The sequence below is a fragment of the Gossypium arboreum genome, chromosome 11, assembly GCF_025698485.1.
Source record: "Gossypium arboreum isolate Shixiya-1 chromosome 11, ASM2569848v2, whole genome shotgun sequence".
NCBI classification, from domain to species: domain Eukaryota; kingdom Viridiplantae; phylum Streptophyta; class Magnoliopsida; order Malvales; family Malvaceae; genus Gossypium; species Gossypium arboreum.
Genome location: NC_069080.1, coordinates 119176509 through 119198509, shown reverse-complemented (window position 1 = coordinate 119198509; position 22001 = coordinate 119176509). Strand labels below are relative to the sequence as shown.

Here is a 22001-nt window from a genome sequence, read left to right as displayed (position 1 = left end):
GAGATGGCTATGTTGACAAGCTATGTGGACAATCTAGTTTCTTGGACAGCTATGATTGCAGGGTACACACAGTATGATATGTTTGATGAGGCGCTTTAACTTTTTGGAGACATGCTGAATCGATGGATCCAATCTGATAACATAGGACTTTCGAGTGCAATCAGTGCATGTGCTGGTATTCAGGCACTCAGTTAAGGACCTCAAATTCATGCCCAATCTTTTCTTTCTGATATCAGTTGGCAATGTGCTTGTTCTTCTTTATGCTAGATGTGGTCAGAGGTAAGATGCATATGCAGCATTCAGAAAAATTGATGAAAAAGATAATATATCATGGAATGTGTTGATATCCGGACTCGCACAGAGTGGATTCTGCAACGAAGTGTTGAAGGTTTTTTCTCAAATGAATACAGCAGGAGTGGAAGCTGATTCATTACTTTTATCCCTCAGTTAGTGCTGCTGCTAATATTTGCTAATATAAAACAAGGAAAGTAGATCCATGCCATGATAATGAAAACAGGGTATGAATTAGAAATTGAGGTGGCTATTGTTTTGATCACATTGTATGCAAGGTGTGGTAGCATCAATGACGCAGAAAAGGAATTTTGGAACATGCCTGAGAAAAAAAATAGATTTCTTGGAATGTTATTATAACAGGCTATTCTCAACATGGATGCGGCATCGAGGCAATAAATCTCTTTGAGAAGATGAAACAGGTTGGTGTCAGACCAAATCATGTCACTTTTGTGGGAGTTTTATCAGCTTGTGGTCATGTGGGTTTGGTGGACGAGGGCCTTGGCTACGGCTTAGTGCCTAAACCTGAGCATTATAATTGTGTTGTTGATCTTCTCAACCAAGCTGGTCTTTTGTGCCGTGCTGGAAAATTTATAGAGGATATGCCTATTGAACCAAATGCCATCATTTGGGGGACACTCTTAAGTGCTCATGCAGTTCATAAGAATGTAGACATTGGAGAATTTGCTGCTTATCATCTTCTTAAACTGGAACCTCAAGACTCAGCAAGTTATGTCCTCACTAATTTATATGCAGCGTCTAGTAAATGGGATTCTAGGGATCCTACGAGGTGAATGATGAAAGAAAAGAGGTGTGAAAAAGGAGCCTTCTCAAAGCTGGATCAAGGTTAAGAGTTCAAATCATGCGTTTTTTGTTGGTGATCAGCTCCATCCACTGGCTGAGAAGACATATGAGCGCTTAGAAGAGCTGAATCAACAAGCTGCTAAAATTGGTTACGTGCAAGACCGTTGTAGCCTTTTCAGTGATGTGGAACAAGGAGAGTGAGAGGCTGACTACTGCATTTGGGCTCTTTAGTTTGCCCAGTGCAATTCCTGTTCGTGTGATTAATAATCTTCGTGTGTGTAACGATTGCCATAATTGGATTAAGTTTGTGTCCAAGGTATCTAATCAGCCGATTATAGTCCGAGATGTATATCATTTTGAAGGTGGCTCTTGTTCATGCAAAGATTACTGGTAAAAAAAATGAATGTACTAATGAGGCTTTAAAAATGCACCTTGATTTTATCCTATAGGATGATTTCATTCTTCATTTAGCAGACAATAGATTTTGGTATGATTCTACCTTTATTTATTTCTTTATTTTGATACAAAATTCTGCTTTTTTCAGTTATCTTCATGAGAGTCCGGTTGTCTGATCATCATCTGATAGCGCTGTTTTCTTTTGCAGATGTGTTTATTCTGAGCCTCCTGAAAGGCCCGTGAAGCATATTTCAGTTTCTAGTGACTGCAACTGCCTTTCACCTCATTTTCGTTTTATCTTTTTTTTGCTTTTCACCATGAAGCATCAACAGCACATTTGATATATCCTCACTACCCTGTTTCCGCTTGTGGGTTGAAGTTGGAAAAAGTTTATCCTGCAGGTCAGTTTATCTTTCTTTCTGAAATTCCGATTGCCATCCTCTCTGATGTAACATGATAAGGCAACTTAATTTCCTCTTAAATCTCATGGCTCATGCTCGAGATTTCTGACATTGTATCTTCAAACTATATTACTCGCATGCAAAGTGTAAATGGCAGATATGAATACCGATATCTGAATATTCGTCTAATATTTATAAAAATGAAAAGATAGAGTCAATGTTTTCTAAACCGCACTGGTGATCGAACCGATCAGGTCACCAATTTGCCATTCTGATTAAAATTTATTAAAAATTCAAAAAATTTTAAAAATTTAAAAACCCGAGTTCAATTGATTTCTTAGCCGGTTCAACTGATTCCTGTTCTACCCAATTCAAAGCTGCCTTCCAAAACGGCCCTTGGCCGATTTGTGATCCAATCAATTCGGTTCGGTTCAAACAACACTGGATGGAGTAACAGTTATTAAACAACATGCGTATCTTAATCACTATGCCAGTCCATACCTTTTGAAATCCTCTTACATCTGCTGGTTTGAACATTATGGTATTTATCTATTTATTTATTAATAAAAAAATGTTGTGCTTCCCCAGTCACATATAAGTCATGGAATACGTGCACTCACTCACCAAACTGCCTTTTATTTTGCTTTTGTTTTATAGTGCATTTAAAGTTCCCAGCTAAGCCATGAAAGTGGGTGATTTCTTCAATACTATATTTATAATATTCCTTTGCAGAAATAACGTAATATAATATTCATTGATCTTTCTCGAGCTTGTTCAAAGGTGGCAACTGCCCCTATTTTCAAGCTGAATTATTTAATGGTTTAGGTCCTTTTCTGTTTCAACTCTGGCAATGGGACAATGCATTTTGCCATAAAAATTCGAACCGACTTTTTTCTAGTCAGAGGCTTGACTTTGCCGTATGCATATACAAATATTGTAGCCATCCATCCATTTTCAATACCCCAACACGTCTCTTCAAGTTTCACCATTCTTGCAGCTGAAACAAGCATGGAAGTGTCACCATCTTTGCTTCCACTTAAGGACCGAGTAGCAATAGTAACAGGTGGCTCTCGTGGAATCGGCCATGCCATTGTCAACCACCTTCATTCTCTAGGTGCAAGAGTGGCGATCAATTATGCTTCGAATTCAACACAAACTGATCTTTTGGCATCGGAGTTAAACGCTTCGTGTACCACTGATCATCATCCCCAAGCAGTTGCCATCAAAGCCGATGTTTCAGACCCCGAGCAAGTCAAGCTACTCTTTGATAAAACCGAGCAAGAATTTGGCTCCAAAATACACATCCTAGTCAACTGTGCTGGTATAATGGATCAAAAATACCCAACCTTAGCAAACACAGCAGTAGAGGATTGGGATATGACATTCAACATCAACACCAAAGGATCGTTCCTTTGTTGTCGCGAGGCAGCACGTCGGTTGACACGCGACGGCAGAGGAAGAATCATAACGATCTCCACATCTTTGGTGGGATCCCTCTTACCTGGATATGCAGCTTATGTTGCTTCAAAAGCAGCTATTGAGTCGATGACAAAGATTTTGGCTAAGGAACTCAAAGGCACAAAGATAACAGCAAATTGTGTTGCACCAGGGCCAGTAGCCACAGAACTGTTCTTTGCTGGTAAAACTGAAGAAACTATACAGAGATTTGTGGATGGTTGCCCTCTAGGTCGATTGGGCGAGCCAAAGGATATAGCAGGAATTGTAGGGTTTTTAGCCAGTGATGCTGGTGAGTGGACCAATGGGCAGGTTATTAGAGTCAATGGAGGAGTTGTTGTGTAAACCACCATACAGTCAAGAGGGGTTCCGGGTCGAATTTTAGCTTATGAAATTTTCAAATCCCTTATCCAAGCTTACTTGGACTGGATCAAAGTAAAAATCACATTGTTCGAGGTTAGTTTCAGTCTTATTGAATTTATCGGACCAGTTGAGTAATCAAATCCGTAGACAAGTCTATTTATTGTTGCTACTTTTTCTTTTCTTTTTACTCTGTTCTTGAAGATATGGTTAAATTGTTATTTGTATATCTCATTATAAAAATGTACTTAAAAAGATGTCTGATGATGAATTTAAGGAGTAAAATTTGATTTAACTTAAAAATTTTTGAATTTACCAAATCAGAGTTATTTGATTTATTGTATCAATTCAAATAAGTAATTTAATTTTTAAGTTCGAGTTTAGTTGAATTTTACAACTAACTCAAACAACTTAAATAATAAATTGGTGCAAATATCTTTTGATCCTTATTAATTTTAAAAATAACAAATAATCTCTTTCAATAAAAAGTACTAAGATAATTAAAATAATTTTCAAATTATTTTATAAAAATTTCAAAATCTCATGAAAATATATTTAATAATTATAAATATTCAATAAAAATTTAAAAATTCTAAAGAATATATAAAATAAATAAAATTTAAAAAATCTAAAATAATAAATTTGAGGACAATAAATTTTCGGTTCAAGTTTATCATATATATATATATATATATATATATAGTTTCAAATTTTCTAACTTGAAATTATTTATATTGTAATAATATTTTAAATTGACATTTTAATTTATTTAATTTAACTCGGATAATTTTACTCAAATTTAAAAAATTCAAATTGAATTAAAATAATATAATAAAATTTATCAACTCAATTAACTCGAAAATTTTTCACTCAATTTAATTAGATGCTCGCTCAATCTTACTTAAATTTGATTCTAAAAAAAAACTTAAATCTAAATAGATTACTATCTAGGATAATGACAAAAAATCCTCCAATACTTTAACGAAATTGCCAATGTTGTACCTGAACTTTAATTTCTATCTGCGGATACGGCACCTCCCTCTAACGGTGTTATTTACTGAGATTTTTTTTTACATGTGGCCTAATCATAGTCTGCCATGTGGCACTGTTGGTCAAAAAAAAATTTTAACCGGTCAAAAGAAAAGGACTTCAAAACAATTTTCCCTCTTATATTTATGGCCAAAAGTAAAAAAAACATAATTCAACTTGATTAAATTTTCTCTATTAAACTAAATTTTATTCGGCTAAATGGGGAGGCTTAAAGGGGATTGCCAACACCAGTTGATGGTGAGAAAAAGATATTAGGGAGTTTATAGGATTAAAGGGATTTAAAAAATCCGAAAACTCAAACTCTAACATAATTATTTTATTTTATTTGTTCTTAAACGTAAAAATAACTATTTTGAATAAAAGATAATATAAATACTTAAAACGTAATATTTAAAATAAAATTATTAAAATATAATTTGAGTATTAGATAATTTACACAAAACAATAATTGATTGAAAAGAAACTTTAAGACACCACAATTCTAAGGATATAAAGAGCTTGAAATTCTCAAATCCATTTCTCTGACTCAGAATTCTAGAATGTGGACAACCATTATGACAAATTAAATGACTTTGATTTTAGCAAAAATAATTATGGATTGATTGAAAAAATTATGAAAAAGAGCCCATGTTTAAGTGCGTATTAAAACATTATTTGAAAAAAATTATGGAATTATCCCTGCACTGTTAGCTATATATATAGTGTCGAAAAATCATGAATAAAAATATAAGAAATAATTAATTTCTGTGCTATTTTCTCTCTAGATTCCATGTCCATGGCTTCTACAACCAGTGCCAACTCTCTCCCACTCAAAGACCGAGTTGCTATAGTAACTGGGTCATCTCGTGGTATTGGCCGAGTTATAGCCACTCACCTGGCTGGACTCGGTGCTAAACTCGTTATTAACTACACTTCCAGTGCAGACCAAGCCGATCTCGTAGCTACCCAGATCAATTCTCTGTATCCGGGTGACTCCCCGCGAGTTGTGACTGTCAAAGCCGATGTTTCGGACCCTGCCCAGGTCAAGCTTCTGTTTGATTCGGCCGAGCAGGCGTTTGGATCACCGATTCACATCCTGGTTAACTCTGCTGGAGTTCTGGATCCTAAGTATCCTAAAATTGCTGATACTGCATTGGAGGACTTTGACCGTATTTTCAGGTACTGCTTTCACTTGTACTAAATATCATGGATGGAATTGATTGAAAAAAAAATTACAATATCTTTATTGATTATGTATGAAGAATTGTGACAGATTATTTTATAGTACCAAATAGTTTTATGGGTTGAAAACAGTATCTCTTTTGATTGGCAAGGCTGAAATAATAATTCAGATTATAAAATTAGAGGATTTTAATTTCTCTTTTTTTTAATTGAATAAGTGGCAAGGGCAGGATTGTTACAAATCTTTTATCCTTCGACTTGTTTAATGCTTAGATGAATTGGTTGGTTTTAATTTTAGGGTTTATAATATATCTAATTTGGGTTGTTCATTAGCAAATACCAGAGATATTCCACACTGTTAATTTGGGTATTAAGCTCTTGGTATGAAGAACAAGTGATATTGCTTTGGTGCAAATTGTAGCTTTTAGTAGCCTTTGAGTCACCTTTTGGGTTACTTGCAATTCAGTTATGGATGCAATTTTCATGAATTTCAGTATTTTCATCCTGAAAAAAATCAAATCCAAATAAAATCTTGAAACTCAGGAAGAAATTGCTGAAGTGGCATAAAACTATTGGAAAGAGAGATATCCTGTTCTATACAATCCTTTCTTTAGATGCTGTCACGATGAATTGTGGTAAATATTGACGGTAAAGAGAGTCAAAATTGTAAAATAATGTTGTTAACATTGTGTTATGATTGTTATTCAAATCCATGGTTGTATCTTTTAAATGAACCATCCATGAAAGTTACCGAAAAGAGTCTACTGGTTAAAGATGGTTTATGTAAAATTTTTCATGAAAAACTGTAAAAGTACCCAGTATTCTCTTTAATTCTCCATGGATTTTCTGTGTGTTATGAGAAAAAGTCATATGGTTGCATTTGGAAATTGGAATATATCCAACATGGAAGATTGAATTAGATAGATTCTACATATATTTGAAGCAGTTGCGTATGCAGAGATTCTAATTCGTGCTCGTATTTGAGGCCAAAACGAAACTGGAATTGTTTTCTTGAATACCCTGATTTAGTTCTAAACGTGTTTCAGTGTAAACACAAGAGGGGCATTCTTGTGTGCCAAGGAAGCAGCAAACAGGCTGAAGCGTGGCGGTGGAGGTCGGATCATACTGCTGTCATCATCAATGGCTGCTGCACTGAGGCCAGGATTCGGGGCGTACGCAGCATCGAAGGCAGCTATAGAGGCAATGGTAAAAATACTAGCAAAGGAACTCAAAGGAACTGGTATCACTGCGAATTGCGTGGCACCAGGGCCGATTGCGACAGAGATGTTCTTTGCTGGGAAAAGTGAAGAGGTAGTGCAGAGATGTATTGATGAATGTCCACATAATCGACTTGGTCAGAGCGAAGATGTTGCACCCGTTGTCGGGTTCTTGGCCTCTGATGCTAGTGAGTGGGTTAATGGACAAACCATTCGCGTTAATGGCGGCTATGTTTGATAAATATAAATGTCAATTTTTCAAAGAACAAGAGTATGCAGTTCAATACTGAATATTGTGTCATCCTTTGGGATATTGTTGGTTTACTTGCTTAATGGTTCCTTCTGTTAATTGGTCGAGAAAAATGAAATAATCACACTATTATAACTAGTTTGCAATTTATTTATATTTTAATTTAAAGATATCCAATTTTTAAATAAAGTAAATTTAAACATTAAATTGTTGATTTATCTCGTTTTAAAATGATAAAAATATAAAACAAAATATAAATTATTATTTTTAAATGACGGACAAAATGCTATTCTTTTACATCATTTCAAAACACAATAAATTAATATTTTTAGGGTTATTTTAGCATTTAATCTTACTATTATCCATAAGTAGATTTTATTCAAGGGTAAACTATTAAAATAACCATTTTTATTTGTCTAATGTTATGTTTTGGTCATTTATATTTGAAATATTACGTTATTATATTGTAACATTCTAGTTACTAAGTATTAATTGCGTTAAAAGAGATAGAGAATGAAAGAAAACAGAGGAGAAGAAGAAGAGAATGAAAAAAAAAGTTAAAAAGAAAAAATATGAAAAAATATGGGGACTAATTGTATAATTTACCTTAAAATTTTTATTTGAAATGATTATTTAACGTGTCAGCTTACCGTTACATTGTTCATGAAAATTAATTGCTCAGTGACTAAAATGTTACAATATGTTAATGTAAGTGCCTAAAACAATATAAGTGACTAAAATGTAAATTGAGGCAAATAAAAGTGACTATTTTAATAGTTTAACCTAAAATAAAATATAGCGAAGATTACCCCTAAAAGAAAAAATTGGATTAATTTGCTTTGAAGTGTTGTATATTAAAAAAATACAGATATTTTAATGGTTTGATATTGTCTCTCGAAATCAGAGTTTTATTTCTTGATTTTAATAAGAGTTTGAATTTTAAAAATATCTTACTCAGATATAGATTTATAGAGTGAGAGTATCTAGTTGGGAAGAACAATGAATTGTTGTATTCACTTATGTTATTTAAAGGCTTGGGTTCAAATTATACTAGTGATAAATGATTATCAATTCTTTGGTAAGTGACTCTGCATCACGCATAATCTTTCACAACGAATTACTGTCGGTTTGTGAATTTGCATCTCGGGTAACCTCTTTAGGCACTCAGACTTTTGCTAAAGTTGAGAGACAAATTCCCAATTCAACTCGAAGATAATATTGACCTATTTAGAAGTTATTGCTTTTGAAAGGACGACACTTTAAAAACTTCTCTACAAAGAATTGGCCATCCTACTTTCAATGATAACATATTGGGTGAATTACACCCAAAGCTACTAAATTATTAGTAAATTTATATTTTAATCACTTAACTTTAAAAAATTACAAAATAGTCACTGAACTATTTGAAAGTTTTCATTTAATTCACTAAGTTGTTAAAATCATTTATATATGGCATTCTTTGTTCGTGTTGTCTGCACCAGTTGAGAGTTCTCCTTCTCCTTCCCCTTCTTTTTTACAGTTTGATTTTTTTTTCATGAATCAGTTTTGTACATTACAAATCTAGGAACTAAAATTTAAATAACTTTTTTATCTGATCTTTAATATTGGCTGTCAGATTGACTTCTACTTAAAAGTATGTTCTTTTACTTATTGATGGTATTGATTCACCTATCGATTGTTACTCAAACTTGAAAAACTAAAAAAATTAATAACTTAATGAGTTAAATAAAAATTTTCGAATAATTTAATGATTATTTTATTAAAATTAAATCAAACAAAACATAAGCTTAGTTTAATGAGATTGGTCCCGTAACATATTTTCTACATGGAGGATACTCAAATCCGAGCAGCAATTACATTAGCTGAGGTCAGAGATTTTTTTCCAACAAAACCGGCAAAAGCCGGTAGCTAGAGTTTTTTAACCGGCCAATGAAGTCAATGTCTATAAATAGGAAGAAGTAGAGTACAAAAGGCCAACCTGATTGAAACACGGCATCTCTCTGTGTCTTAAAAGGCAGACGCCCAAATTTCTCATCATCAAAACGAGACGCTCTCTACCCCCTCTAATCCAATCTCTTTGCTCTCTTTTATCTTAAACCAAATCCTTCACCTTTCTTTTATATATATGAAGAAGCTCTCGTTTTCAAACATTTTCCCTCCGATTTTACTAGTTATAAATATATCCTTTTAAATCCCCAAATTTTTTCCGTTGGAAAACGTGTTGAATTTGCTTAGATTTGATTAAACTCGATCTTTCTTTTGTTTTGTGTATTTTTCTTCCATTTCCTCCAAAAATTGTAGACTATACCTTTTAAAAACATAAATTTTGGTTAACGGATTGAATTTGATTAAATTGTAGATTTAGCGTTTTGAAAACCTAATTTTTGGTCAACGGGTTGATTATACTTGGCAAATTCGATTGGGTTGTTTTGGTATTGTGTGTTTAGAAGAAAACCGATACGATTTTTTGGAAAATATTGGGGATTTATCTTTTGAATTTTTGGTGAGCAAAGAAGAGAATGGCGGAACAGGGTGGCTTGGAAGGGAGCCAGCCAGTGGATCTTTCCAAGCATCCATCTGGTATTGTTCCCACTCTTCAGTAAGTCCCTATTTTGCCTCTCTTGTCTTAGATTCTGACTGGTTTATGGTCGTAAGATTTTTCGATGGGGAGATCTTTTAGTTTTAGGTGTTATTGGAGATGGACGTTTAGGAGGAAAAAGAAAAGGTGATTTTGGCATATGGGTTGTAGAATTTTGGGCTGAATGGTAGGTATGTTAATTTGCTGAACAGAGTTTTTTGGATAGGTATGATCTTTCGGTAACTGGACTGGTAGTCAATTACATCACTGAAAAAATTGGTTTTGGCGTATATATATACACATGATAAGATGTGCTTTATTATTAAAAGAATGCAGCAATTCTCTACAGGTCAAGATGCCATTAGCACCACAGTTTTACCAACCTGGTGGGCTTTACACGAATCTATATTTACCGAGTCAACAGCCACGATTCTTGGTCCCATAACCTCATAGATATTGTTTTCTTGATTTTCTCCATAGTTGTTAGCTCTGCTTTGGGACCATAGTATCTGCTACCATACAGTATTTGAGTAGCTGCACCACAGAAAAACATGGTTCTTGTTTTTCTCTGTGAAGTCAGAATAAAAAATGCTCCTTCCTTGGCAGTCCGTTGAGCTAGTATGCCCCTTGTTAGGAGTCTTTTTATTACTGGCACCCAGGAGATTACAACAGGCCTGGAGATGAGACCACTTGGTATTGCTCTGCTTTGGCAGTATTTCTAGCCATGCAGTTGCGAACTCATGCTTGTCCCCTGGAAAAGGCCACACCTGATCCCCTGTTACCTGATTGATGACATGCTGAGCTTTTTGCCTAAACTGCAGCAATTTTCTCCAATTCCAGTTTGGTGTCTTTTTGGATAGGGAATTGCCACACATCCCTATCTTATAGAATGGCCCATAGGGATCTGCCATGCATATATTAGTGCTTTACATTTGCTGATGGTGAGAAGTTTGTCAGGTGGGTTTTGATTAACTTGTGGGAAGGAGAAGAGGGAATTTAGGGATATGCTATGTGAGCTTGTGGTGTTTGCTTGCGCAGGTTGAAAAGAATTTTAGAGAAATGAATTCTGTTAGTATGTGGCTTGGGTACGCTTGTAGGAAATTCTAAGGGCACTTTGAGTCTGTTTTTGTATCAAAATAGTGGAGAGTTTTAATAAGTTAACTTTGGATTAATACTTTTTTGTGTTCCATTTTATGTGCTCAGTATGGTACTAGAGTTCCTTAGATATAGATGGTGGGTAATTTTGATAGGACGTATAATGAATATATTATATAAAGTATTGTTGAATAATTTTGATCCACTAGCCTGCTATCGAATAATGTACCATTTGAGGTATGCTACATATCACTGTTTAAGTCTTGTTCTTAAGAGGGATCAACTAGCCAAATAAGTTGAGGCGCTTGACTTATTTTAAACTCAAATGTCTCACTAACTGATACCAACGGGAAATTGGAACTGGTGATCTTTGGAAAAATTTTCTTTTAGAAGTGAGGCATGGCTGAGGTTTCTTCATGTTTCTACGAACTTTTGGGTTTTACTGTAGTTAACATCCCAATATTACTCTTATTGTGTTTCTAGGAACATTGTTTCAACTGTAAACTTAGATTGCAAGTTGGATCTTAAGCAAATAGCACTGCAAGCTCGAAATGCAGAATACAATCCAAAGGTATGCTAGTGATGGTTAAATACTTGTCATTATATACTTTAGTTTGTGCAGCTTCTGATTCTGCTGCTGTTGTCTGATTGCTAACCTTTTCTATAAAAATAACCTACAGCGTTTTGCTGCTGTCATTATGAGAATCAGGGAGCCAAAAACTACAGCTTTGATTTTCGCCTCTGGAAAGATGGTAATTCAATTCTTATTGGAAATCACAATCATATGCAGTTATTTGACTGCGTGCAAGTTTATAGTGGCAAAATCATTTTTGTAAAGAACTAGTGCTAGTGTATTAACATTGTTCAATTGTTGATTTACTAAACAACTTTCCTTGATTTGTCAGGTCTGCACTGGTGCTAAAAGTGAACAGCAGTCTAAACTGGCTGCAAGGAAGGTATTTTCTTTTGAGATGCGTTCCAGTTTTGTTTTTGAACTATGTTAGTGGTCAGCTAGCTATGTCATAGTTATTCTTATCATTAGATAGATAAAATCATGAAATTGGCATTAACGGAGAATTTTTTCTACTTTCAGTATGCCAGGATTATCCAAAAGCTTGGTTTTCCTGCTAAGTTTAAGGTATTGTAATGATTGATTTCTTTTAAATTCCTCCCATGCAAACAATGCTCATAAAGTCTCACGTATTGACTAAAATCTCATCCTTCAATAATGTTTTTCCCTTCTGCACAGTTGGTTTTTTACATGGTTCTGTTGTGATTGGCAGGACTTCAAAATTCAGAACATTGTTGGGTCATGTGATGTCAAATTTCCCATCAGACTTGAAGGTCTTGCATACTCCCATGGTGCCTTTTCAAGTGTAAGTGGCAGCATCGTTCATTGGGTTGTTTCCTTGTGTATAAGAACATTGATATGCATGTTTTGTAGGTGGACATTTGGGAGATATGAGTGCAAGACTTCCTGTGCCTTTCTCTCTGTGTATGTTCATTTATAAAGTTAGTCTTTTCTGTGAGCCCCTTGGAGTTCACTTACCCTTATATCTGTTAAGTTCAGGGATGGTGGCCAACATTTTTGGTCAAGTTATTTTGAAACATTATATGCTATAAAGTTGACGCTGAGGTTTCATTTGTGTAGTAAACAACCCTTGGGATCATAAAGATAAGTTTAGGCTTGTCATGCTTTGATCCTTTTTTTCCTTGGTTCAAGTTCTAGATATTTGAAACAGTACTTGTCAAGACTTGTTTGTTATGATCAATGATTGGGACTTATCTTCATGTTCTTTTAATACAGTATGAACCAGAACTCTTTCCAGGTCTGATCTATCGTATGAAACAACCAAAGATTGTGCTTCTTATTTTTGTGTCAGGGAAGATTGTGATCACTGGAGCTAAGGTGTGATATCTTGGGCTTCTGTTCAACCTTCATGCATGCTGTTTATCATAGAGTTGCTAATTTTCTTTCTTTGAGAGTTTCAGGTAAGAGACGAGACATACACAGCCTTTGAGAACATATATCCTGTACTTACAGAGTTCAGGAAAAACCAGCAATGGTAAGAAACTACACCCTCTCCTCTCACTAAAGTGATTGATTCATATTAATTTTTCTGTTCATCCCAGAAGAATGTTGTGGATCTCGCCTCTGTCTGATCTTTTAATTTGATGGCAAATAATACCTTGGAATGGGAACTGCCTTTTCAGATATAATTTGGTGGCAAAACACAACCTTCCTCGACTCGTTTGTGGATATTAGGTTTTCCTCTGCCATGTTCAGGAGTTGGATTTCAAGTATGAATATACAATGAATAGAGATTGGCAAAGTAAAGGAGGGGAGTCGGATACATCGGACCGGTACCTGGCTTTTTTGCTGTGGTTGTCATATGGGGTTTCCTTTCCCTTAAAGTCAGTGTGGTGCTTAAATGCTTGGCATATGCTGTAATTAGTAAATTCGGAAGGAAGAACAAACTGGAAAAAAAAAAATGGAAGGAACAACTTGAAGATTATATGTTGGAGACATTTTGCTTTATATTAAAAGTAATAATAACTTAATTAAAGTTGTGGCCCTTAATAGTGCTTTTTTATTGCTCAAACTGTTGATGTCATGGCTTATATGGATTTGTAAATTGATGCTGTAAAATGCAGGGAAACTGTAAATGAGATCCATCTTCCACAATTTCTGTGCATGCCATTTATCCTGAAGCTTGATTGACATATTGAACGTTTGGGATTCTTAAGTTAAAATATTTCATTTCCTTTCACTGGGAATATACCTCTCATTTCTGTGTGGACTTACTATCATCTAAATGGAAGTATATTTAGCCTGTTAGTGACATGATATTTAATGATTATGAAATATATGTACAACTGTCTTCTGCTTGCCAAGAGGTTTTGCTGCTGCTATCTACAGTTGGACTGCCTAGTTGCTTTTGTTAGGGCTCCATATTTTTTTTTTTTTTGGGGGGTGGGGGTAGGGTGTTCATGTTGATGCTTTTTTGTTAGTTCTGATCAGTCTGTCATTTTGAGTTCGTCATGTTATTGATTGATGTTTTTTGAGCCATGATCCACGTACCTATTTTCTTAGGTCAAATAAAGGAACTAGTTACCATTAACTGAAATATAACTTTAGATAAATCATGTTGAAAATTGCTTCTTCAACACATTTGTAGCATTTATTTTTATTCCGAGTTGAGTAATGTTCAGGTCACTTAGAGATTCCCATCTCTCAGGGCCTATAATTTTACCTCAGTTAATGAACTTCAATTATCGAGTCTCGGATAACTCTTTTCTATTCACGGTTGAAGGATAAAGAACTCTACAATCGTAGTATTAACTCTATCAAGAACTCTATTTGGTTGTCCAAAGCTTAAGAGTAGGTCCTTCCATGACATTAAGTAACCATACATGAAGAGGAAATTGAACAGGTTTAGCAATTGAGCCAGTAAAAAATAGAGAGGCACATAAAGTAACAAAAAAAATTGAACTCATTATTAATCAAGTTATTAAATATTTCGAACAAATTTTGAAATTTGAAACTTCCCATTATGGGTTTGATTAATTCTGAATGCTTTGACAAGCGTTTGCCGTGGCAGGTCGTCAACCAGAGGAGTATCTACGGGTGGCAGGGGTTTTAGCCCTAATTAAAATGAAAAATTTTTCATTTAAAATTTTTAAAATTTTAAATTAATAAAAGTAAAATTACACTTTAACTCTTTTAAAAATAATAAAAATTTAATTTAATTTTTTAAAATTATAAAATATAAATAAAATTATATTTTTACTATTATAAAAATTATAATTTAATTTCAATCCCCTAACAAAATTTTCTAGGTTGACTCTGATCCCTACATTGAAGTATCGAGGTTACCAACGAGTCAGTCCTCCCAATTGAGATCAGATGAAATGAAGGAAGGGTCCATCCTGAAAAAAGAAAAATCAAAAGTTTAATAGTCAAGCACCCAAAGGATAAGGAAAGGAATCGTCAGTTTCTTTGAGAATGGGCCTTTCTGCTTCCGCTTATAGCGAATGATGATATGATTGCATGCTATAAGTGGTTTCAGAACCAGAATTCTGATCATTCCGTTTTATATCAGATGAGATTAAACGGGAGAAAATATTACGTGAAATATCCAAATAAAAAAGAATTATACGAAGGAAGGTGGGTAAATTAGTCATTTACCCGACTATGAATAAGATATGATCTCATGGGCAGCGGGAGCACATGCCAAAATATTTGTGGCAACGGTTTTTGCCGTAACACTCAAGCCTTTCCTCTTTCTTAGATTAGATATAAACACTGTTCTTTGTCTCTTTCCTTGGTTGCTAAGTGCAACGCTGAAACTAAAACAACCCCTTAGAAGACAACATTAACTACTGTAATCCCACTTCTTTGAAACCTCAAAGCAAAATCTTTGTTTTAGTTAATGGCTCAATTCACCCCACAAGGACGTTTGAAGCTGCTCTTTCATGGTGATGGGGTGGAACCAAAGGACCCTTTTCATTACAAGCTTGTCAGCAATGTTTTTGGTGGTTCTGGTGGGCTAAAATCACTTCAAACTCATAAGGGCATGCTCAGATTCCTTGGTTCTACTACTAGAAGAAGCCACTTTTCTTCTTCTTTGAAGAAAGGCAGCAAATTTAATGCCACGGCAAGCCTGAATGTGAGTGATGAAGGACTTTATGATGAAGAGGATTACGATAGTGAGTTTGGGACTGATGAGTTGTCTTGTTTTAGAGGTCTTGTTTTGGATATCTCTTACAGGTAAGAAAAAAAAACACTTTTTCAATTACCCATCTTTTCTTGTTTGATTTTTATGCTTTCTTTTGTTGTTTCATTTGGGTATTTGTTTTGGAACATTGTAAAGCTTTTCTTCTTGTTAGCTTTCGTTCTTTGAGATTTGACTTTAGACTAATTTGTTGAAGAGACTGCATTTTTCCTTGTGTTCAATTTGCAACATGAGTTCTCTACCTTTGTAATGATTTGAACTGGTTTCCTTGCAATTTTTTTTGGATATGGGTCTGATCGTTGTCATCCCGACAGGCCAATCAATGTTGTTTGCTGGAAGCGTGCTATATGTTTGGAGTTCATGGAGAAGGTTGGATAGTGTGGCTCACCTTTTCATTTTAGATGTTTGGGTGGAAGCCATGTGAGGCTTTTAGTTTTTCTGCTTTTACACTTGTTTATTTTTTTCTTAAAAATTATGAACCAAAATGAGGAATGCTAGGCAATGTTGATTACCATTTTGTTTTATGATAGCATATGGTGGTAGGTTACCAAAAAGAACAAGAATCTCAAATTTTACAATAGACAATTCATATGTAATACATGAAGTAATTTTTACCTTTTTTAAATAATTTTCTTGAACACATATGAAGCATTACCTCTTCATCTACTTCTTTGACTCTTCATATATGTGTTTGCTCAGGTCAGATGCAAGACTTATACTCACATTCATGAATGAAACATGCATGGAGAATTTATGTTGCTCTAGTTCTTCATTTTTTCCTCAAGTACTTGTGTCATACACATATTTGGACTTAGATATTCATATATGATCCTCCAAGGACCCTCCAAATACATGGAAAAACTTAGACAAAGTTGAACATACTCATGTCAACTCATAACCGTTTATGACACACCTGAGTAGCATATTAGAGAATTCTTCTTTTCAACATTTAAGTTCCTTTTATCTTGTATTTATCCAGGCTGATGTTCTAGAGTATTATGATCAGACTGTGAACTCCCCAAGTGGATCCTTCAACATACCAGCTGTCTTAAGGGTATGAAACCAAGGACGATTCATTATAAATTGTTAACCCCTAACATCTTTTTGTCAATTTCCCTGTTACTTTTTCATTACTTACCTCTTTAAGCCATTTTACTTTCTATTTTTAATGTTCCTCATCCTCGTGTGACGTACTCTACTTGAATTGACATTATTCTTTACCCTCCCAGATTCCCCATCTTCTGCAAGTTGTTAAGAGACAAAGAATCAACATCAATCTAAGTCGCAAAAATATTCTATTTAGAGACAAGTTCACTTGTCAGTAAGTTGTTTACTTTCACACTTACAATAATTCATAAGTGCTCATAAATAATACTCTAAGCCAGTGAGCCTTTCATATCAACAAATAGATATAGTATCCTGTTTTATCTGACATAGTTTACCCTGTAAATCTCTGAGCATGAGAAACAGACCTAAAGATTTTATAGATATTAACCGCTGAATAACATTACTCATACCTTAACTCTATGTATATATGTCAAACTGTGCTAATTATGTTGCTAAAGTATATGAGTTTGCGGTAGAAAATGTTGGACTGACAAGATTCATTTGTTTCATAGAACTTTAGAAAATGGATTTTTTCCAATTTTTTAGTTTAAATATGGGAATGTACCTCTCTATGTTGGACTTGATCTTAGTTACAAATAGATATAGCATCCCTTTTTCACGTGTTACATTTCATTTGTCATCTTTGCATCCTCCAAATACATGGAAAAAACGTAGATAGAAATGAACATACTTGTAATTGACGGTCATCCGAGTCTTAGTTTCCTACTTTTTGGTTCTCATTTTTTCCATTCATGATGTGCTATTGTTATTATAATCTCTGATTGATTCTTTAGTCTTCTTGTTCCTTCATATCTAAGAATAATCTCTCATTGATACAGTTGAACAGAAATTTTCTGTTGCCTTCAAATATTCTTTCAATGGATGTTTTCTTTATCAACAGGTATTGTTCTGCTCATGATAACTTGACCATAGACCATGTTCTTCCAGTTGCAAGAGGTGGTGAATGGAAATGGGAAAATCTGGTAAGACAGCTAATTAAACAGATAGACGACTTAATATTTGTGGATTAACTCCAATGGTTCTTGTTTGAGCTTGTAATTAGTGAATAGGAGTTAAATACCTTGCTGTTAATGTCTTCTTCTATCATATGATCGAGGACTATGCAGAAGTAATTATATAAGAACAAATTATAGAAATGTTTTTTTCTCAGGAACATGTTAATGCTATGCAAAATTATCCTGTATGTGGCAATAAGTAATGCTGATTCATGCTTCAAAGTTTTCATCTTTCCTACTAATTATTTATTGAACATATAAGCAGGAGTGAGGACAAGGCTTCTTGGGGAATCTCTGGAAGATAGCTAGAGGTCTTAGAAGATCTATTATTTATCTTTCTTGAAGCTTTTTTTTTTTTTTAAAGTTAAATACTGAAAATGATTGAAATTGAAAGATGAGTCGTATGGTTACTTGAGCTTGTCAAAAAGTGATAAATATATAGTCTATGCTCTTATATGCTTCCAATATGAATTTGCAGTATATCTGATTTTGAAATATTGACCAGAGGTGGCTTTATGAAAAGCTTGATGAAGAGCCATGTTAGATTGTCTTTACTTTCAAACATTTCTGTCTAATTTGACAGTGGATATTATGTGTGTTTTACTATTTGGAACCATGGGAAACCTGATCAAACAACAGTTTATACTAATCACCATGGATTTACAGGTGTTTATAGTTTTTTCTTTCATGTGCTTGGCATAGGTCGCTGCTTGTGCCGAGTGCAATTCAAAGAAAGGTCGAAAAACTCTAGAGGAAGCAAATATGAAGCTGATTAAGGTCCCCAAGGTATTTCACCTACACTCCTGAAAGTTAAACCATGAAAGCTTTATTTTCTTATAATCATTTATTGAAAAATGGTTTTTTCAGCTATAGATAGCATTTGACAAATAATAATAATTAAAAGAAGGCCATAATGCACAGATTGCAGCACCTTTTCTCTCTTTTCTAGGTGTGAATGAACAAAGGGATGACATACAGCTGATCAAGAAAACTGGAAATCTTAAAAGCTTTTTTCTGTATTAACTATTGAAAAACTATTAGCATGGCAACACTTCACTAAGATACTTCCCCTTATTTGATTTTTCAGGCCCCTAAGGATTATGACATACTTGCGATACCTCTAACAAGCGCCGCAAGAATGATGTTGAGGAAGAGAAATGGTACACCAGAAGAATGGCGTCAGTATCTCTCCTCTTCCATAGAGCCTTAGGCTCCATCTATGCAGCCTCTTGTACATTCTTATATTTTCCTACATATCAGATAAGTCCTCACTTCTAAATTGCATTCAAAACTTGTATCATATTTCGACTTCTAATTCACAAAATGAATGCATTCATTTAGAATTTTCTTTGGCAATGTTTTAAGGCCAAACGCTTGATCCCCTAAAACCAGTTAACTATATCATTGTATCATGTTACCGACAATCATTCTGAGAAAGCTCTGTACTATTTTTACTTTTGTTTCTTTTTCATGTGTGAATGTGCTTCTTGATCTTTGACTTGTAGAATTAGTCATTGATGAGATTTGCAAACACCTAGCTGTAAACCTATGATGTTCCCAACCCTTCATTTTGTTTGAAGTACTTTTGTCTCGCACATTTTTTTATTTGACACTCATACCCAAGTCCAAGTAATATAAGCGCATAATAATTTGCATGCAGCGGCATTGTCCATACTTTCCATTTTTGGTTCCCTTGGAAAGAGGCTAGGGAAAGATAATTGTATTTCTTAAGCCACAAATGATGGCACCTATATGCTTATGACCTTATTTTGCATACAGCTTAAGCTCAACCACATCTGTGGTCACTTGGCTTAAAATATTTAAATGATTTCACATGGAAGATTCAAAGTTTGAACCAAACATCGTCGTTTGTTCTAACAAGAAAATAAGAATCTTTTTTTTTTTTTAATTTAATCAATCATACAATCATGTTATATGTATTTAGGGAATTCCAATCCCTTTCATACTGCTATGGCCTTATCTTTATTATTTCTGATCTATAACCTTTAATCAAGGTTTAATTTTTCCACTTTCTTCACTTCAAATATTGTCCATATATTTAGTCACTAAGTTTATGGCTTTTTCTACCTGTCCATTTCATGAGTTTGCAGTGATTAATGTAACACCAAACTCAACCTTTTCCCCTTTTTTCTCAATGAACAAAATATGGAGTATACAACAAACCCTAATTCTCTTTTTGACCAACTGTTTTTCAGCTACAGTTATTACCTTCAGAATAGTTAGGAGCTTATATTAGATAGTTTATGCAACATTCAATTAATTCGATATTCAAATTTTTACATCTGTAACCTCTTCTATCTTCAATTTTCTTTATAAAAGAGAATATGATGTAGAAACCCAAAATTAGTGATTGTTGAAGATTAGGCAAGCTCACATGGAATCCATCCCAAGGAGTATATATTCAGCCTTCATTATAATGGAGAAAGGGATGAGGGGGTGGTGGTGTTGTCATGCTTGTGGACTTTTGAGCATATGGCAGGACAGAATCATATCCTTTAGGCACATATATATATAAAATTTCCCTCTCCTTGCCTCATTATTATTATTATCAATTCAAAACTTTCTCACCCCTTTACTTTTCCCCTACAATTATTGTTTGCATTGTCCTATTTCTATCCATTGAGGGTAACAGTTGGGATGACCCTGTCCCTTTGCCAGACAGAAAATGAAGCCCTCCCTCACAAGTCCACTCAAAATTATGGAGTTCATAACTCATATTCGATCTCTAAACTTATTCGATATTACTTTTTAAAGGTAATTGAGTGAACAAATCGGAGTAAATCCTGAATTCAGAAATAGAGAAATGGATAAATCTATATGTGGCCAGAATAAGGCAAGACAAACAAGGAGATGGGTTAATGTGGGATGTTAAAAGTTCCCCTAGTGTTTTCACATGGCTTGGTCATCAAAAGGTGGCCAGCATGTTTGGTTGAACCGAATTACTATTCATTGACTGTGTAATTGATCCACCATTTGATGGGGACATACATTAAGTTAGAAAATGGCTGATGCAATGATGTGGGGTCCATCTATGTATAATTTTACATCCATCATTTACATACATTTATTCATGTACGCGTATATACATCACAGAGTAATTATGCTGGTAGTGAAGAAGATTATGTAGAACCAACATCTGAAAGAGTTAGCAGTGCACTCTGCCAATAAGAACCAGACCAATATCAGAAACTATTCCTTTGCAATAACATTCATCTGTTTATATATATTAAATAGGAACCACCAAGCATAAAGTTTCTGTGGATCCCATGTTTTAATTCCTAGAAACTTTGCTTTGCTTGATACATACTTAACCTAATCCCAAGGGTTCACATTTGAGTTATAAACCAACCCGAAAGAGTGAAGTGTCATTTTCAACCATTTTAACTGGTGGTTCATGTTTTTATTTCCTATTGATTAGATTTATTATGGGCAGAGTCATGAAATCTGGTTTACAATGACAGCCTTATTGTTGGGATGTGAGGCCATTAATTAGAAGGGAACAGCTAGATTTTAAAGACATGATACTCTATAATTTGTTATCATCTATGTTATTTGGATTCGAGTTTTTAATTCCATATCTTATCTAAATGTTGATACACAAATACCCTAACAAAAATGTGATCATTTGATGAAATGAACAATCATAGTATAACATAAAAGGCTACAGATCAATCAAAGTTGACATTGAAAATGCTATTGGCTCCCTCAGCCTTCTGCAAAGATCAACATCACCTGATAAAAGCCTGGTTTAAAAGGAAGTTTAACCTTTTACTTAAGAATCTATCAGCCTAGCAGGTTATATATACTGTAGCAAGCTTGACACTATTAATACATGTAGGAATATTCTGTAAATATTTTAGGAATATTTTGTAGATATTTTTTTTATTAAAATCCCTTATTTTAAGGGATCATATCTCCTATTTAGTATCTTTCCTAACTTAGAGTTTCCTAAAGTAGTGTCATAGGTTGTATATAAAAAAATACTCTGATTTCTACATGGTATCAGCTTAGGTTACGATTTCTTTTTCAACCTAGACCATGTCCAAACTCCTTCTCCTACTTC

At 34.2% G+C, this 22001-nt stretch overlaps 4 protein-coding genes and 1 pseudogene across 7 annotated transcripts; all 5 read left to right on the top strand.

Annotated features, from left to right (window-relative positions):
- Window positions 1-3: 3 nt before the first annotated feature.
- Window positions 4-1566, top strand: LOC108470735 (pentatricopeptide repeat-containing protein At4g13650-like; annotated as a pseudogene).
- A 1062-nt stretch (window positions 1567-2628) lies between these two features.
- Window positions 2629-4010, top strand: LOC108472719 (NADPH-dependent aldehyde reductase-like protein, chloroplastic). Its single transcript, XM_017774271.2, has one exon. It carries the CDS (start codon window positions 2751-2753, stop codon window positions 3690-3692), a length of 942 nt encoding a protein of 313 aa, XP_017629760.1. The 5' UTR covers window positions 2629-2750; the 3' UTR covers window positions 3693-4010.
- A 1247-nt stretch (window positions 4011-5257) lies between these two features.
- On the top strand, window positions 5258-7523 carry LOC108472402 (NADPH-dependent aldehyde reductase-like protein, chloroplastic). Its single transcript, XM_017773911.2, has 2 exons — window positions 5258-5915; window positions 6965-7523. The coding sequence occupies exons 1-2, from the start codon at window positions 5527-5529 to the stop codon at window positions 7371-7373; spliced, it is 798 nt and encodes a 265-aa protein (XP_017629400.1). The 5' UTR covers window positions 5258-5526; the 3' UTR covers window positions 7374-7523.
- Window positions 7524-9336: 1813 nt separating this feature from the next.
- On the top strand, window positions 9337-13639 carry LOC108472401 (TATA-box-binding protein). Of its 4 annotated transcripts, none has more exons than XM_017773910.2 (9): window positions 9338-9984; window positions 11542-11629; window positions 11739-11810; window positions 11964-12014; window positions 12152-12196; window positions 12342-12434; window positions 12866-12967; window positions 13051-13124; window positions 13195-13639. In XM_017773910.2, coding segments are annotated over exons 1-9 (606 nt in total). In that variant the 5' UTR covers window positions 9338-9904; the 3' UTR covers window positions 13196-13639. The 4 variants fall into 4 exon arrangements, with proteins under 4 accessions (XP_052877514.1, XP_017629399.1, XP_017629398.1 ...); XM_017773909.2 differs by having other exon boundaries at window positions 13192-13639; XM_017773908.2 differs by having other exon boundaries at window positions 9339-9984; window positions 13273-13639.
- A 1320-nt stretch (window positions 13640-14959) lies between these two features.
- LOC108472400 (uncharacterized) lies at window positions 14960-19496 on the top strand. Its single transcript, XM_017773907.2, has 7 exons — window positions 14960-15829; window positions 16109-16163; window positions 16774-16848; window positions 17024-17115; window positions 17803-17884; window positions 18620-18703; window positions 19005-19496. Exons 1-7 carry the CDS (start codon window positions 15492-15494, stop codon window positions 19125-19127), a joined length of 849 nt encoding a protein of 282 aa, XP_017629396.1. The 5' UTR covers window positions 14960-15491; the 3' UTR covers window positions 19128-19496.
- The last annotated feature ends 2505 nt before the right edge of the window (window positions 19497-22001 follow it).